The following is a 17,539-nucleotide window of genomic DNA, read 5'->3' as shown; positions in this document are numbered from 1 at the left end:
ACATTTTTTTTTTCGTGTAACTAATGTGCAAACAAAAGTCCATGCCGACGTAGTAACCGAGAACAAGAATAATTAAGGTGAAACTGAAATTTTGAAAAATGATTTCTTCCATTTGCTAAAATAATTTCTTAGCAATAAGGTGTTGATATAGATGACAAGAAGTTTCCATTTTTTTGTGTGCTTTTGAGGTTAAAATATTAAGAAATTCATGAGTGAAGATTCTTAATGTAAGAGGTGGAAACTGTATCTATTATTCTGAAGATAGATTAATTTTTTTTTTTGTTATCGGTCCCATGTATAATTCTTATCTTTCTGACTTTTGCTCTTCTTTTTTTTTGTAAAGCACGGGATTCGAACTTCGTATTTATGATACTAGCTTTCCCGTTCCTCTTCTATTGGCGAAAGTAAAGGAGTTTGTGGTTATACCTTTTATCAGTTGGGTCGCTTGCCTATTGACGAAAGTAGATTAGTTAAAGTTGGTCGGACACCGCCCGACCCGCTATACCAAAAAGAACAAAGAAATTGTCTTTATAAAAAAAAAAAAAAGCAAAAGGAAAAGAGCAATGAGCAAAGCTTAATTTGGGTCCGTAACCAGGGGGAGCCCTCGTTGCACAGAAAAATTGAAACTTTACATTGGGAAAACAAAAGCAAGCGAGAGAGGATTAAGAGAGATCGAATCCTTGTTCACGAACGCTGATCTAGCTAGGGTTTTGGATCTCCTCAATTGCAATTGCACCCGCCTTTCGTCTTGGCCTGCGAATCGCGTACGCCCCCCCATCTCTCTCCCCCACTTAATTTTACTTTTCCATGCTCTTTGATTCCACCGTTTCTCTCGAATTGCTTTTTTATACCATACTCAGTTCCCTACATGGGATCGCTCTCGCGCTTTCGCTGCCTTAAAAGCGTCGCAGATTTGACGACCTCCGGATTCCCTAGTTCTCCGGCTGCATGTGGCAATTTTACTGAGATTTGATTCCGCTTGATTTTCTCGTTGCGCAGCTTGGTACTGTAATTCTTCATTGTTTTTGTGCAGTTCAGTTTACTTCGTATTACTAATATTCTGCTTAAGAAAAATGGATGCTCCCAGCTCCGGTCTTGTTCCCGCTTTTAGCGGTTTTCGCTTATTGACTGAATACTGTATCGTGGAGGACGGGGGTTTTTGCTTTTTCTGTGATGCCTCTTCAGTCTGTGATGATAGGTCTCTCTTTTCGCTCAGCGGCAGGTGCAGACATGTCGAGATTCCATGTGGGTGGCAAGGTTGTGGAAAATGTGGACTTGTTGAGGAAAAAACACTGGACTTGGCGTCTGGATGTTTGGCCGTTTGCCATTCTGTATGCAGTCTGGGTGACTGCAATCGTGCCTAGCTTAGACTTTGCTGATGCTGCCATCGTACTCGGTGGCCTTGTCGGTCTTCACATTCTGGTCTGGCTTTTCACAGCTTGGTCGGTAGATTTCAAATGCTTCGTCCAATATAGCAGGGTAAGTAAGTGGTTAGCTTTTTGATCTCATGAGGGCTGTGAAAATGAAAACATTGGATTACTTAGTAGTGCCTTCAACTCCAGAAAACAATCAATCACTTCTTTTTTGATAAGTAATGTAATTCAACCAACAAGCATCAAGGGTGTGCAAACCCATTTACGAAATCATTCAGTCACTTAGTGCTGACAGTATCATTCTGTGGACGGACAGGTTTATGTATATTTGCCTTTACACTGGCTGCCTTTTCTTCCTTTCTTCTTCTTTGTTTGTTTTTATTTTTGACTTTCTCTCTCTCGAGAGCATTTGAATTTTTAAAAGGGAGAAAATTACTTCGGAGCTGAAAACAAACACACATGAGAACCTGTTATCTGTCTTTATCCACTTTTGTGGTTGTACATACCATTGTAGGGCAATTATGTGCATGGACATGCATTGATGAAACTATTGAACGTTCGAGGTAAATTGAGGGGAATGGAATAGTATCTAGCTCATGGAGCTTTTCAACTTCTTGGAACTTAGGTTAGGTTTCTCATGATTGGTGCTCTTTTCTGGTTGAAATTTGGGTTTCGGTTGCCTTTGGTATGTGGTTTGGACTTTTGCTATTAGTGATTCTTTCGATGTCTGCAGGTTAATGATATACATCATGCTGATGCGTGCAAAATAACTCCAGCAAAGTTTTCTGGTTCTAAGGAAGTTGTGCCACTTCATTTTCGGAAACTAGTAAGTTAGAATCTTTTTCCATAAGGATATGGGGATGTGATAATTAGTTATAGCTGCAATTATTTTCTTGTGAAACTATGATTTTTGCTTACTGGAAGCGGATGTTGAGCAAAGGATGGACTGTTGAAATAGGTGAATTGCGCATCGTGATTTGAATAGAATCTCAACAATGCAACAGGGGATGTAAAAATCCGATGAAGTGCCAATACATCTCACAAGTTGGAAAAGTAGGTAGGAATATGTCAATGTCGACGTACTTCTATCGACTGATATCAATATCTTTTGCATCTGAGAAAATATGAAACCAAATTAAATTTTGTAGCAGGGCATACTTAAAGAAAATTTTACTGATGAATTAATGTCACAGCGGATTCTAGTATGCTGGTAGAAGATTAAAGAACTGCAATGATCCTCAAAGAACATTGATGATAGTTTATGCTTTCCCAATGCTTCTTCTCTTAACTGTATTAGTTTGCTTCTTCGGTGGGTTGATGAATCGAGGAAGATGCATCTCAAGGTGCCTCACCCATGGCCATTACTAAATCACAGTAGGGTGCTTTAGAAATGGCTATAATTGAATGCACTTTTTAGTGAACTAAATTTGCTTCAACAACTGGGGCCTACGGTGCTTGTTGACATTTTTCTTTCAAATATAAGTTGTTTTTTATCTACCAGTTGGATCTTGTCTATGTATAAAGGAGACCACAGGAGCCATTTGCTCAGTTAAAATGCAAATGTATCGAGAAATTCTGGCGGAGTTTTACTATGTTGACATTTCCATCAAGCCAACTTCAGCTTGCTGTCATTTCTCTGCTAAAACAACAAAAGATTCAGAGAACATTGGATTCCTTTGTTGTTCCTGTCAAACAGCTTTCTCAATTATGAGTAAGGGACATGTTAACAAGCTACCCACCAAAGCACTATGTTTTTTTGGCTTCCAACAACTGCTGTTTTCTGCCTCAGTTTCACTTTTTCATTTGAAGGTCTTCATCAAAACCTTCCGAATTTCAGGCTGCTAGACCTCCTATATTCAATTGATTACAAGATAGCACCTCAATTTGTTGGTTGGACTTTGGTGACTTCTCATGTTCTTCCATAAGGAAATCCATAGACAGTTCTTTAAGCTTCTGTGAAATACGGAATGAAGTGGGAGTGGAGAAATCTAATAGCAATCTTTTGAACCATGGTCTTGGATGGAACTCTATTCAAGTTCTCTTTCCATTCTTCATCTCAAATTTTATGGGAAAAGGTTTTAGGAACAGCTCAGGAGTAAGCCAAGAACCTCCATTTGCAAGGAGCCATATTAACCTAAAGTTTTTGCTATCTAAGGTCTTAACTGTTCACAAGTTTCTTTATAGAAGGCTGATGTCTGTTAAAGAAAAGTTCATAATATGTGTTTTGCTCTCTTCCTCTTCCTTCCTCTATCTGCAGTCCAAAGAGGAGGATACTTTTAAAATATGTGGATTCCCGATCTGATAGATCTGAGGAAGTTTCTCCTGAAATGCAAAAACTCCTCCCCTTAACCTTCACAGACAGTTGATATAAGAGAGCACCAGCATACACGACGAGAGGCCTCTTTATATCCAGTTTGCACATTGGACATGGATTGCTCCATTCAAAGCCATTGACCATTCCCTGATTAGCATATAGCAATTGACAAGGCATTTAGAAGTTCCATGTTGTAGCAATTTTGAAACTCTGAGGTTAGCTTATGGTATCTGCTTTAACCTATTAGTTGCATTTTTGGTGATATCAGCAGCATATAACTTTGTCAGTCAAATCACTGCTGATTTTTGTTTATTAGAAGATCCTTTTAATATTTAGCAGCAAAGTTATCTATGGGATAACTGCTGAAAGCATCTAAGTAGTAAGCCCACCCCAAGATAAGTGCTCTCCTATTCTGACTTCCGCGTTGTAACATTCATAATGATCAACTTTACGAAGATCCCATTGGATTCCGGAAGCTCGTAGCATTGGTCCCAATAAACCCCAATTTATTCCTTCTTCTGGACCAATAATGCCTACCACCTCAATCCACAATTCTGTTACTTAGTTTACTGAAATAATTTTACTGGAATATAGTAGTGGGAGAAATCCCTGTAGGGTAGAAAGAGTATGTCTTGAAATTGCCTTTTTCTACTTCTTCCAAGTGCAGGATAACCCCTCTGTCGTTAAACCGGGTAGAATACTTTATGAAATGGGCAGAGTAGCAGAAAATATAGCCAGAAAGGCTATTTCAATAGCAGCCCAAAATGCCTATAGGAACTCAATTTATTATGTTGGAATAGGAACGTAGAACCCCAAGAGAACATGGCCGAGATTGGCAAGGATTATGCATGAATTTCTTTATAGAATGAAGTTTGAATACCAATGGAGACTTCAGAAAGCATAAGACAGTTCCTTATTCTTATACTTATTGCACTGAACCTGCTTGGCTGACGTATGAAGGTTGATGTATTGAGCCATGGAATTTTGAATAGAGAATATAGATCTATTCCACATCAATTGAAATGATTATTGTTTGTCTTTGCGGAAATGAACTTGAAGATGGTGGGCATTTGAGACGTTGGAAGTCTTATTGTGGATGGTCAATATTGAATTTCATTGGCAGGGCCAGAAAGATATGTTTTTACTTTCGTGGATGCTGTACCCGTTAGAGTGAAAGATTCCTTGCATTTGATGTTCAAACTGGAAATAAAGACCTACCAAATTTGATAACCTGAAAAAGCATTTTTGACTTCAAAAAAGATCTGGATTTGATTGTTACCATCATGGATTAGTGCTTTATGTCCACTTATGGGGAATGTGTAGAACATATTCATATTTCTTTAAGGTTGCTTTGGATGTTTGGATTGGTTTCAAGAAAGTGGGAAGTTAATGTGGTATGCTGAAAGATGCAAAGGACAAAATTATATGCAGGAATTGTCATGAAGGAAACATGCTCATAGCTCATCCTTGATCTGATGGGTGGAACATATGGTTGCGGGGACTATGGGGGTTTGTTAATGTATTGTTAGTTTTCTAAGCCAGTTGAAGGCGTGGAGTTACCACATGAATTGAAGATTTTGCTCTAAACCATGTTGTTAGCTGGAATGCGTCCGTGCTTTCTAGTTCGAAAGTTCTAGAGTGTGCTTTCATTTGTCTCTCTTTATGCTTTCCATTTCAACTTTTACCAAAATGTCGCCAGTACGCTGTTTTTGCTATGAGCAACTTTTCAACACTCTCTTGTTATTCTTTACACTGCTTTTATGTTGATGCCATACTTGCATGACAGGTAGGTTCATCGTCTTCGGATGTGGAAGAAATTTATTTTGATTTTAGGAAGCAAAGATTCATATTCTCTAAAGAAAATAAAACATTTTGCAAGCTTCCTTACCCGACAAAGGAATCATTTGGCTACTATCTGAAAAACACTGGCCATGGTACTGATGCCAAAGTTGCTGCAGCCACAGAAAAATGGGGACGTAATGTGTGAGTTGCCTTTCTGAATCAGTATTGAGTTGGCCTTTTGAATCTTGCTCTGTGTGTGTGTACTTTTGTTTCTTTTTTATTTATTTTCTTTTATTGGTGGGGTGGCATGGGGGTTTTGCTTATGCTTGTATATAGCAGCATCATCACTGCTCTTATGTGAATAAGGTATCGAGGACTATTCAGGAGCCCTGGTGTAGTTAAACTATGCATGGTTTTGATCTGACAGTGCTTTTTTTTCTTATGGGAATAAGGTATAGAGGACTCGGAACATAACATTGGCTTACTCGAGCAATAGAGGACTTGAACATAACATGGTTTACTTGTCCTTTCAATTATTTCTAGCTTGTGAGTTTTAGCTGCTGGTCTGTTATTGGACTGTTTTTGCTGGAAAGACAATGCTTGAGCCTTTGCTTCTGCCTGCATACATCACTTTAGACATGAGAAACTTAGGTCCTATTGGATAACTCATGACGCGCTGAAAGTACGTTCAAGTTCTAATGAAGTTAAGCATGTCTGGTGACGCCAATTACTTTGACTTAAAAATTAGATTCAGTAATAAATTCACTAAATAATTTCAGAAGACAAGGGGCTACTAAATCATTCCAATGGAAGGTCTTTAATGGCATATAGAATATTGTGGCAGCTATTTTTGAGTTTTATAAGATAAGGTAGTATTATTTTTGGTAGAATAAATTAAAGAATGTTTACCAACTTTGCACCAAAATGGGCCTTAGTACAAATATTCACTGTGGAATTATTGGGCCATTGAATGGAGTTGTTAGTTGTTGTTGAGGTGCAAGGCTCTGCAAAAGTGGTTTTCATATCAGGCATTAATGGAATTTCAGACAGAGTTATGTTGTCTTTTTTTACCCCAGGTGCTTATCCCTTGCTAGAGGCAAAATTGGAATGTTTGTGTTAAGCACTCATTAGTCTTTTTGTGCATTTTTTTAAGATACTCTGTGGATCAGCTTTCTTGCTGTATTTTCAGTCATATTGCAATTGTTAAACCTCCCAAGTCTTTCACTCATTTGTCATTAATTTTTATGGATGTCTGTTTGGTCTATTGCTTGTTTAATTGGAATTTTCTTATTGGTTGAATGAAAATGTTTCTCTTACCATGAAGAAGACAGCAATAAATATTTCAATTCACTATTTCGTGTGCTGTATGGGGTTGGTTTTGCATATTTATGAATATAGAGGTCCAGAAAAAGGAGATCAAGTCTGAACTAAAGAATATCTAATCCTAGCATAGCATGAACTGTTAACACGTTTTATGCATATCCTGTTGGCTTGCAGAAGGTGTTTGGAAACCTATATATATGTGTCCACCTGTGAATGCAGATTGAGCTCGAGCTTTGTTTTGTCTGTCATAACAATCTGATGTAAACTTTTGGCCAAGATAGATCTATCAAGGCATCATTTGTAGAATTTTAATTGATTTATAATTCACTATTTTCCTCTATGCAGATTTGATTATCCGCAACCTACATTTCCAAAATTAATGAAAGAGAACTGTATGGAACCATTTTTTGTGTTTCAGGTTTGTGTCCAACCCTTCCCCCCCCCCCCCCCCAAGGAAAAAAAAAAAACCACAAACAAAAGCACCCCCTCCCTCTCTCTCTCTCTCTCTCTCTATCTATATATATCCACACAGAATTGAAAAAGAAAAAAGACATATATGCTGCTGCTGCATTTCCATTTTGGCCTAATACCCAAAAAAACCCTCCGACTTTAGCATTTGTGACAATTATATCCAAAACTCTTTTTTGTCTCATAAAAAACCTCCAACTTTTATTTTTGTCCCAATTCTACCGGCTTAATACCCAAAAAAACCCTCAACTTTAGCATCTGTCCCAATTATATCCAAAACTTTTTTTTATCTCATAAAAAATCTTCAACTTTTACTTTTATCCTAATTCTATCACCATCAATCTTCCGTCCATAATCACCGTTAGTTAATCCTACATGGCTTGAGTTTTCTCATTGAACTTACTAATAAATCTTCGAAATTTAGAAACAGTAGGTTTTAGGGACGACGAGGTTTTAGATCGTTAGTCTAAATATCTCCATGTCTAGCCTTTTTTGGGCTGCTGAGTGCCGAAAAGAATACGACACGTGTCGTCTTGAGTGATTCTATATCTCTCGCAATATGTAGAGGAAGCAAACCGTAGAAGAGAAGTTCAAAAGTTTTTTCATGTCAGCTTTACTGAGGTGTAATTCATTAACAACGTGAAAATGCCACGTAGGATTAACTAATGGTGATTATGGACGGAAGGTTAACGATGGTAGAATTGGAACAAAAGTAACAGTTAGAGGTTAGAGTTTTGGATATAATTGGGACATATGCTAAAAGTTACGGGTTTTTTTTTGTACTAGACTCGGTAGAATTGGGACAAAAGCAAAAGTTTGGTGGTAGAATTGAGACAAATGTAAAAGTTGGAGGTTTTTTATGAGACAAAAAAAGTTTTGGGTAGAATTGTCACAAATGCTAAAGGTCGAGGTTTTTTTGGGTATTGAGCCATTTTCATTGTGTAGTAGTGTTGCATGTTGTGGTTCATGCAATTTCTTTTTGTTGTAGGTTTTCTGCGTTGGGCTCTGGTGTTTGGATGAATACTGGTACTACAGTTTGTTCACCCTGTTCATGCTGTTCATGTTTGAGTCTACAATGGCAAAAAGTCGGTTAAAAACTTTGACTGAACTAAGGCGTGTTAGAGTTGATAGCCAGACCTTAATGGTGCATCGGTGTGGCAAGTACGTTATTTTTGCATTAATTGGATCTTCTTTCTTGCTGATTTTTATAGAAAAATAATTTTCTGTCGGATTCTTTTTCTTATAGGTGGGTGAAACTCCCAGGGACTGACCTTTTGCCTGGCGATATCATCTCAATTGGACGCTCGTCTGGCCAGAGTGGAGAAGATAAGTCTGTTCCGGCAGACATGCTTATATTGGCTGGTACTGCTATTGTGAATGAGGCAATTCTTACAGGCGAGTCTACTCCTCAATGGAAGGTTGTTCTCTTCTCTAGTTGTCTTTATGATCTAATGTCCTTGTTATGTCGGCATTGCATTATATGTCATTATGTTTGGGTTTTCACTTGCATTTGCCTTTGTGCCCTTTTTTATTTGTGGTTTACTGGAGGATGCAAGTCCAAAATTTCTTCAATGATGAACCAGTACTGCTTCAATCCTATTTCTTGGTTTTATACAGTAACTTAGGTCACTTCCTGCTGAATTTCTGCAGGACTGTTATGACGTGTGAAATTGATTCTTTGTAATTGAATCTCAAGTGTCGTATTTGAAGATTGGTTTATTTTAATAACTAAAGCAAGAACTATAGGTTGTGAAGGTTTAATTAGATATAGCTAGGTTGCAGTCTTGCAGTTTCGGTGGCTTCCTCTGCTCGGTTTGAAGTGGATTGCTTGTTTGACCATAAAAAAAGTGCTGACTCCTATCAGCCAGTTGCCGACAATGTATTTTCGTCTTTTCTTTTTATCTTTTGTTAATGGAATCAGAAAGATATACTTTCATTAGGTACATATTATATGGAAGGATGATACTATAGGGGAACTTGAGTTTTGTTTGGATTAATTATAGGATTATGTCATTAAAACGTTAGAACTGGTAATTTTCTCTGTTGTTTTGAGGATGTAATCATCTGTGAATTTGCTGCATTCTGATGGATGATGGAGATTGGAGCAGTTCCGTGATTGTACTGGAGTTAAACACACATAAAATTTGTTAGGTATGATTGGGCAGGTCTCTGTAGCAGGTAGGGGTCTGGAGGAGAAGTTGTCTGTGAAGCGCGATAAAAGCCATGTCTTGTTTGGTGGGACTAAGATACTGCAACATACTCCAGATAAGGTTGTTTCTTCTGGGTATTTTAAGTTTGGTTATGGTGAAGTCTTAGCTTACCCTTCTATCTTTTGATCTATGCCAGACTTTTCCTCTAAGAACTCCTGATGGTGGTTGCGTGGCTGTTGTTCTGAGGACAGGCTTTGAAACAAGTCAGGGAAAGCTGATGCGAACAATTTTATTTTCCACAGAGAGGGTGGGTTTCCGAATTTTAATGCATCACATTGAATGCTATGTGGAGTGGGGTTCTTGTAAACAATTGTTGAGATGAATTATTTATGCATATTGCAGGTAACTGCGAACAGCTGGGAGAGTGGGTTGTTCATATGTTTCTTAGTAATATTTGCGGTAATAGCAGCTGGTTATGTACTTAAAAAGGTAAGGAAATCCTTGTCAACTTCTATAAAGTATTTCTGGTGCATGTTGATCTTATTTATGTGGATGACATTGCTGTACTATTGTTGTAGGGATTGGAGGATCCCACGAGGAGCAAATATAAGCTTCTCCTTAGTTGTTCACTCATCATTACTTCTGTTATCCCTCCTGAATTGCCAATGGAGCTGTCGATAGCTGTTAATACATCACTGATTGCACTGGCACGCCGTGGGATATATTGTACTGAACCATTTCGGATCCCATTTGCTGGGAAGGTATACAATTCCCTTTTCGCCTTTGCAAATTATGTGTTTTAATGAGCTAGAAGACGGTCGGCAATGTGGATCATCTGACTGCTTGTGTATGCATCAAGAGGATTCAGCAGATCATCGTGCAAAATTTGACCCTTCTATGACAAGTCATAGGTGTCGGAATTTGTATCAGGATTTTGCATAGTTCTCGTTTTAGCCTGCAGCATGAGTTTGAAAGTGGTGCTTTCACAAGCAGAGGAAAACTTGACAGCTAATATAAGATTTCCTTTTGTAATTTATTAAACCTTCTGTTTTGCAGGTTGATCTATGCTGTTTTGATAAGACTGGAACACTTACATCCGATGACATGGTATATTGAAGTACTGAAAGAAGACTTTGTCATTGTTTAAAAATTTATATGTTATATCTTCATTGTTTATTCTTATATCAGGAGTTTTGTGGAGTGGGTGGATTGTCTGGACGAACAGATTTGGAATCTGATATGTCAAAAGTGCCAGTTCGTGCCCTGGAAATTCTGGCTTCTTGTCATGCATTGGTGTTTGTGGAAAACAAGCTGGTAAGCTAGTAGAGATCAATGATGTAACTTTCTGCTGATTTTACTAAAATGCTTAAAGATTTCATGCTCATCCTGAGGTTAAAATGTATGGCATGCAAGCCAAATACATTATGTTATGATTTTCATCCTGAAGAAGTCCTTGGATTTGTTATGTCAGATAAAGTTTTATCTTCATTTTAATGGTTGGAGGAATATTGGATAGGTTAGGTGACTTCTAGCAATACTATCCTCGTTCTTTTTTCACCTGACTAGACACTTGGTGTCCACAGAGAACGGCGAGAATACTTGAAGCTTGTAAATTGTTTCAACTGATCTTTTGTCACCATTGTGCTGTACTTGGATGCATCTTTCACCTGAAGGAAGCCCTTATGGATATCTTAGCTTTCAGATAGAAAAGGTCTATAGGAGCCTCTTTGATTGAAGTAACACATGCAATTCTGTGGATATGGATAGAGGTGGCTAAAATAGGTCCCTTGAAGCATAAGTGATTAAAATTAAAAGAGCTCGCTTGCACAGTCGGGCTAAACCAGTGCCCTTTTGCTAATGTAATGCTATGTCCAATTGTTTCTCCCTCTCCCCTCCCAGGAGAGAGGGTCAAAAGAAAATGACGTAATCCAACTTGTATTTTGTTTTTGTGGTTCATTGCTTCTATAGGTAGGAGATCCTCTTGAGAAGGCTGCTCTTAAAGGAATAGACTGGAGTTACAAATCTGATGAGAAGGCCATGCCAAAGAAGTGAGTTGAGTTGTGTATTGGTTTGAAATTTCTTGGCAAATTTTTTGGAGGATTTAATTTCTCGAACATAACATGATTTTAAGCTATTGACAACAATGAGAAGTCTGGTGGGCTTGTGTATATTGAGCACATGGTTTTTGAAATTAACATGCATCCTGTGATGTATCTTATTTAGTTGGTGATAATGGTCCAGTCACAGTAATAAAGCTTTCACTGAAATAGATTTGTTTGACAGAAAAGGTGAATCTGTCATCTGGTTGAGTATGTCATTTCTTTTATTTTATCTTTTCTGACTCCTGCACACATATTCGGCCTTTATCTGGTCTCTTTTTCTTATGCAGGGGAGGTGGTGAAGCTGTGCAGATTGTTCAGAGACACCACTTTGCCTCCCACTTAAAGCGTATGGCAGTTGTTGTTCGTATTCAAGAGGAATTTTTTGCTTTTGTTAAGGTATTATTGCTCACTGCTTCAATATCCCAAGAACTGTACGAATGTATGCTTATTGAACAAATATGCAAAATAGATTAGCTGGCACTGACACCATTGTACAGGAACCTCTTTGTCCACTTAAGAATTTTTTCTGCCAGGAAGAATAGTATATTGGAAAGAAAGTTGTGCTTTACTGTGGAAATTTTTGCTTTTTAGCTACCTGAAGATCAGTGTTCCTCCGTTCTCAGCCTATATAAGTGATGTAGCATCCTGAGAAACTCAAAGTTGATGAATGATATAATTCCTATTTGTTTAGGGTGCACCAGAAACAATTCAAGAAAGACTGGTTGACTTGCCTCCAAATTATGTGGAGACTTACAAGAGATACACACGTCAGGGTTCTCGTGTACTTGCCCTTGCTTACAAGGCACTTCCAGACATGACAGTAAGTGTTCTTTCTGCTAATTTGCATGGTCCTTATTTATTTCTTTGCATCATATATTCGATTTACTTCTTAATGCTGGGGAGTGAAGCTTCCTATGAGCTGCATTTGAGTTGTCTAAGTGGGGGTTAACCAATTGGGACCTGAAAACTGTTTTGTTGTACTATGTTGCTTATAAAAGGTTAAGCTGACTTCCATTTGAACCAACTTGAGATGTGTTCTGGCTAAATTAATGCGCTGAAAGTTTCATTTACTTCATGTAGCTTAAGACTGATGTTTTCCACTTTAATATTGTTTGTGATATTAAGCCAGATTTATGAAAAGAAAGAAATCAAGAATGAATCCTCATTTAGTTTCAAAGGTATATCCCCATCATTTCATTCTCTACTGAACAGATTATTATGAAAATTTTGGAAGCTGATCTTGATGACAATTCTCCAGTTAATTCTGTTTTCAGATTGCAAGATTATTGCCCTTCATCCTTCTTTATTTTATGTCTTTTGAATAAGGAAAGGGTTCTAACCTTGAGAATGAGCTGAACATAAAAATAGTTGAATACATGATGAAGATTACAGCCTATCGAAGGTTACACCGTATTATCAAGCACATATACTCTTAAATTTTACCTTCCCACTGATTTAAGTTTCCGAAGTGTATATCTGCAATATGCATCTTAGCATTTGTTGAACCATGCATAAGATTGATTTGAGGACCTGTAAGCAACAGATTAGTGGGGTCTTGGATCATCATATAATTTGTGGCTTTTTGAAGCTTGGCAATCCCATTTTTGAGGAGGAAGAACAATAAAAACTCTTATGCCTTTGGTCTTTAATACTTTAAAAGATAAACTCCTATTGCTTGTTGTAATTGCTTGTAACTTACTTCTATCAAACCAAAGTAGCGGTTCATGCAGTTTCTGTTTCCTGCTGATTGTCCTGTTAATCGTGTGAAGGTTAGTGAGGCTAGAAACTTGGAGAGAGATACGGTGGAAAGTTGTCTGACATTTGCTGGTTTTGCTGTAAGCAACAAAATTCTTGTTCTTCTACTTCTTTTTCTCCTCTTCTTCTTTCCTCTTATGCTGGTTTATGGTGACTCTTTGCTCGATGTCTATTTTTTGTGTCGCAGGTATTCAATTGTCCTATCAGAGCAGATTCGGCCATGGTTTTGTCTGAGCTCAAGGATTCATCAAACGACTTGGTTAGAAGTGCCTCTTGTTAGATATTGAATTATGATATATATCATATACTTTATATGTTCAACTTAACCATACCGGTTTTCTCTTTAACTAATATAAAAAGGAGGGTACCTAACAGGCACAAGAATATTAAGGGGAGGCAGATCCCCACTAAATATGAGTGGTTGCTGTCCCACTGTCTCGTACATGTTGAGTAGGATTGGTAGATTGTCATTAATGTTGTTCTTGTTGTTAGGCAATGATTACTGGTGACCAAGCTTTGACTGCTTGTCATGTTGCTGGCCAAGTTCATATCATCTCGAAACCTGTGTTGATCCTCACTCCTGCTAGGAGCACCATGGGTTATGAGTGGATTTCACCTGATGAGATGGAGACACATCGCTACAGGTAATCTACCTGACCAGTTTCTTTCATTGCTTCACCTTGTATTTGCTGCTGTGTATTTTGGGAATATTTTGTTTCATTTGATTATTGTAGATGATGTTGCTGCTGGTCCTCCTAGTTTGTCCTCCTGATGTTGTTCTGAGCATACTTGAAGTTGATTCCGTAGAGTCAATAAGCATTTCTAACTCATGTAAATGGATGAAAATTTATCCACTGACTTATTAGTTGAGCACAAATTATCCCCACCCATTGCCCCTTCTCGTGTGATATTATTATTTCGCCGAAAAAAGGCAGTGGTAGAGCAAGCAAACAGAACTTGAGCAAATGGAGAAGAAACATCTCATCATTGCTAATTGCTGCTGACCCTTGATTTCTCTTCTTCTTCTTCCTCCTCCTTCCTTTGTCTGTGTGGGCAACACAACTTGATGCCTTTCTCCTTTTTCCTGTTGGTGGTAATATGCTATTTCCATTTGCCATGTATTCAATCTCTATTAATATTGATGTGTGTTTTCCTCTGTGTGTACTCATGTTAAATGCACGTGCGCATGCTAATACATACACTTTTGTATATGTACGGGTATAGATTCTTGTGCGCTTTTGCAGTGATGGGTGTGTGGCGTCTGTGGTTGTATGATTTTTTCCCATAAGAATCTAATGAAAATGAATCTCTGTTATTTTCTTTCAAATGTGAAGTTGAATTTTGTTTCTCTTTGAACTGAGAAAATGTGGTTGTCTTCAGTGAGAAAGAAGTTGAAGCTTTGTCAGAGACCCATGATCTTTGTATTGGAGGTGACTGCATCGAACTGTTACAACGCACAAATGCTATTCTTCACGTCATCCCCTATGTTAAGGTACCACTTAGTCTGTGAATCTGCAGTACAACTTGTGCATCTTGTATTTATCTAATTGCATCTTTTCATTTGTCTCAGGTTTTTGCGAGAGTTGCTCCTCAACAAAAAGAACTCATCATGACCACATTCAAATCAGTGGGAAGGATGACATTGATGTGCGGAGATGGAACAAACGATGTTGGGGCTTTGAAGCAGGTAGTGTATTGTTCTCTGACCAGATCACTTTCTAGTTATTGTTTCATGTGCAGTTTCACGGGTGGTAACAAGAGGGTTGAATCTGATGAAGCAGCGCGTTACACTTCAACACATCAGTCATCTTGATTTTCGAACTTGAGGCTCAATTATCTGCTAAAACTCAATAGAGCTCGATGTTTCATGTATGAGCCCAACTCAAATAAGTAACTGATATCCAAGTGACAAGCTTGGCTGGTCTCAATTCCCGTGGTCAATCTGACTTCTTCTTAAGCTAAAGCCTCTCAAGCTTGAGATTCTAAATAAACTATATAAAAGATACTTGGTGCTCTTACTAAGTTGATTGGAAAATTCAACTACTTCACTAACCACCTGGTAATTACCAAGTCTTAGCCAAGACCTCACACATCCCCAAGATGCTGCCTAAATTGGTAAGAGTTCATTTCTTACTAGGTCCATTTCAGAATTGGTACTTGAAATGGAAGTCCATATCCCACTTGTATCTTCAAGAAATAGAGAGACATTTCACCGTATAAACTTAGTATTGCCTTCACCCTATCTGTTGTTTCATGATCTGCTTCAGTGGGGAAAGAGTTTAATGAAAAGAAAACTCTCTCTCTCTCTCTCTCTCTCTCTCTCTCTCTTGTGCACAGAACCCAACACCCACTTTCACATCTCGAGCCTTATCCTTTTCTTTATTTTGAAATTGAGTCATGCAAGTTCTCTCTCTTCATTTTGTAAATGTGCTGCTGCTACTTTTGTTTTATTGTTTTGGCCTTATATACTATTATTTTATTAGTTTGCTTTACGTCTCTCTAGGCTCACGTGGGAGTTGCTCTATTGAATGCGGTTCCTCCGCAGCAAAGTGGAAGTACTTCCAAAGAGTCCTCAAAAGATGAAACTTCGAAGTCTTTAAAACCAAAGAAATCCAAGCTTTCATCTGAATTATCGGGAAAAACTGTAAATGTGAATGGAGAAGGTTCAAAGAGTAAAGCTGCCACAAGGTCAGAAACGGCAGGTCAGCCAATTGCTAATCGTCATCTGACGGCTGCTGAGGCACAACGACAGAAGCTAAAGAAGATGATGGATGAGTTGAATGAGGATCCTGATGGTCGTTCAGCTCCTGTTGTCAAGCTTGGCGATGCCTCAATGGCATCACCCTTTACAGCGAAGCACGCGTCTGTTGCCCCCACAACTGACGTAATCCGTCAGGGACGCAGCACCCTGGTCACCACGCTGCAAATGTTCAAGATACTTGGTCTGAACTGCCTAGCAACAGCGTATGTGCTGAGCGTGATGTACTTGGATGGCGTCAAGCTTGGTGATGTGCAGGCAACAATCAGTGGGGTATTCACTGCCGCCTTTTTCTTGTTCATCTCACATGCAAGGCCCCTCCCAACTCTTTCAGCTGAAAGACCTCACCCTAATGTCTTCTGTTCCTATGTCCTCCTCTCCCTTCTGGGTCAGTTTGCAATCCATCTGTTTTTCTTGATTTCTTCTGTGAAAGAGGCCGAAAAGTACATGCCTGAGGAATGCATTGAGCCAGATTCCGAATTTCATCCCAATCTGGTGAATACAGTTTCTTATATGGTGAGCATGATGCTCCAGGTGGCAACCTTCGCCGTGAATTACATGGGACATCCATTCAACCAGAGTATTTCCGAGAATAAACCCTTCTTGTATGCCCTTTTGGCTGCTGTTGGATTCTTCACGGTCATCACCTCTGATTTATTCAGGGACTTGAATGACGCTTTAAAATTGGTGCCTTTGCCACCTGGTTTGAGGGATAAGTTATTGCTTTGGGCTCTTGTTATGTTCTTGACCTGCTACTCGTGGGAGAGATTGTTGAGGTGGGCTTTCCCCGGGAAGATTCCCGCTTGGAGGAAACGGCAAAAGCAGGCCACTGCTAATATAGACAAAAAGAAGCAGCTCTGAGGGAAACATCTTGCAAGCGTGGAAGGCATGACCTACACCAGTCGCTTGGTCATGTAGAGTTGATGGCACAACTTAAAACACTGGAGAAGTTTGATTGGCCTAGCTCTGTGCCAGTTTTGTCGCCCACACACCCCTATAGTTTCTCTGTATTGTGGTACGGGAAATTTTTGGATCTTTTAATGATTTTACCCATCTAGGAATTTTCTCTCCAATTGTACCTCACCAATCAACGGCAGCTGAGATGATCGCCCAAACATGAAGAGGCTATGGGCTCGTTTCTTCTAATCGTATTGTCCCCTTTTCCTGTTAGGCCAAAACTGTACTTATCGGTTCTGTGGTGACTTCTGAGTACAATTTACGCTTACTCAGTGTGCACATTTTTCATTTATCAAATCAAAATTTTCGTGGTTTTCTTGATCCCTTTTTTTATGTAAATGCTGTATTGTGAATATAAGGTGAAGTCCGTGTGTGATGGTGTCGTGGGATCGAAGAAGAGAGGTATGGACCTCTTTACTGGTTTCTGGGAAGGCCTGGTCTCAAACCTTTTTTTTTTTGGTCGAAAGGTCTCTGGGAACTTAAGTCACCAGGCTTTGCATGGGACGAGCAGCCAAAGGGACAACTATCTGATGCTGTCATCATCTTCTCTGGTTTTC

At 38.8% G+C, this 17,539-nt stretch overlaps 1 protein-coding gene across 1 annotated transcript; it reads left to right on the top strand.

The window, feature by feature from the left end:
- The first annotated feature begins 596 nt into the window (after positions 1–596).
- LOC115755104 (probable manganese-transporting ATPase PDR2) lies at positions 597–17,303 on the top strand. The gene is made up of 22 exons (XM_030694389.2): positions 597–764; positions 1,217–1,479; positions 2,107–2,199; positions 5,474–5,670; positions 7,138–7,210; positions 8,249–8,421; positions 8,507–8,678; positions 9,426–9,530; positions 9,607–9,717; positions 9,813–9,899; positions 9,989–10,171; positions 10,467–10,517; positions 10,599–10,724; positions 11,379–11,458; positions 11,800–11,908; positions 12,204–12,332; positions 13,282–13,347; positions 13,455–13,526; positions 13,760–13,911; positions 14,648–14,759; positions 14,838–14,954; positions 15,771–17,303. The coding sequence occupies exons 2-22, from the start codon at positions 1,231–1,233 to the stop codon at positions 16,884–16,886; spliced, it is 3,573 nt and encodes a 1,190-aa protein (XP_030550249.2). The 5' UTR covers positions 597–764; positions 1,217–1,230; the 3' UTR covers positions 16,887–17,303.
- The last annotated feature ends 236 nt before the right edge of the window (positions 17,304–17,539 follow it).

This window comes from Rhodamnia argentea, chromosome 1, assembly GCF_020921035.1.
Source record: "Rhodamnia argentea isolate NSW1041297 chromosome 1, ASM2092103v1, whole genome shotgun sequence".
Taxonomy (NCBI): domain Eukaryota; kingdom Viridiplantae; phylum Streptophyta; class Magnoliopsida; order Myrtales; family Myrtaceae; genus Rhodamnia; species Rhodamnia argentea.
Note: the sequence above shows the minus strand (reverse complement) of the source record. Positions and strands in the feature narration are given on the sequence as shown.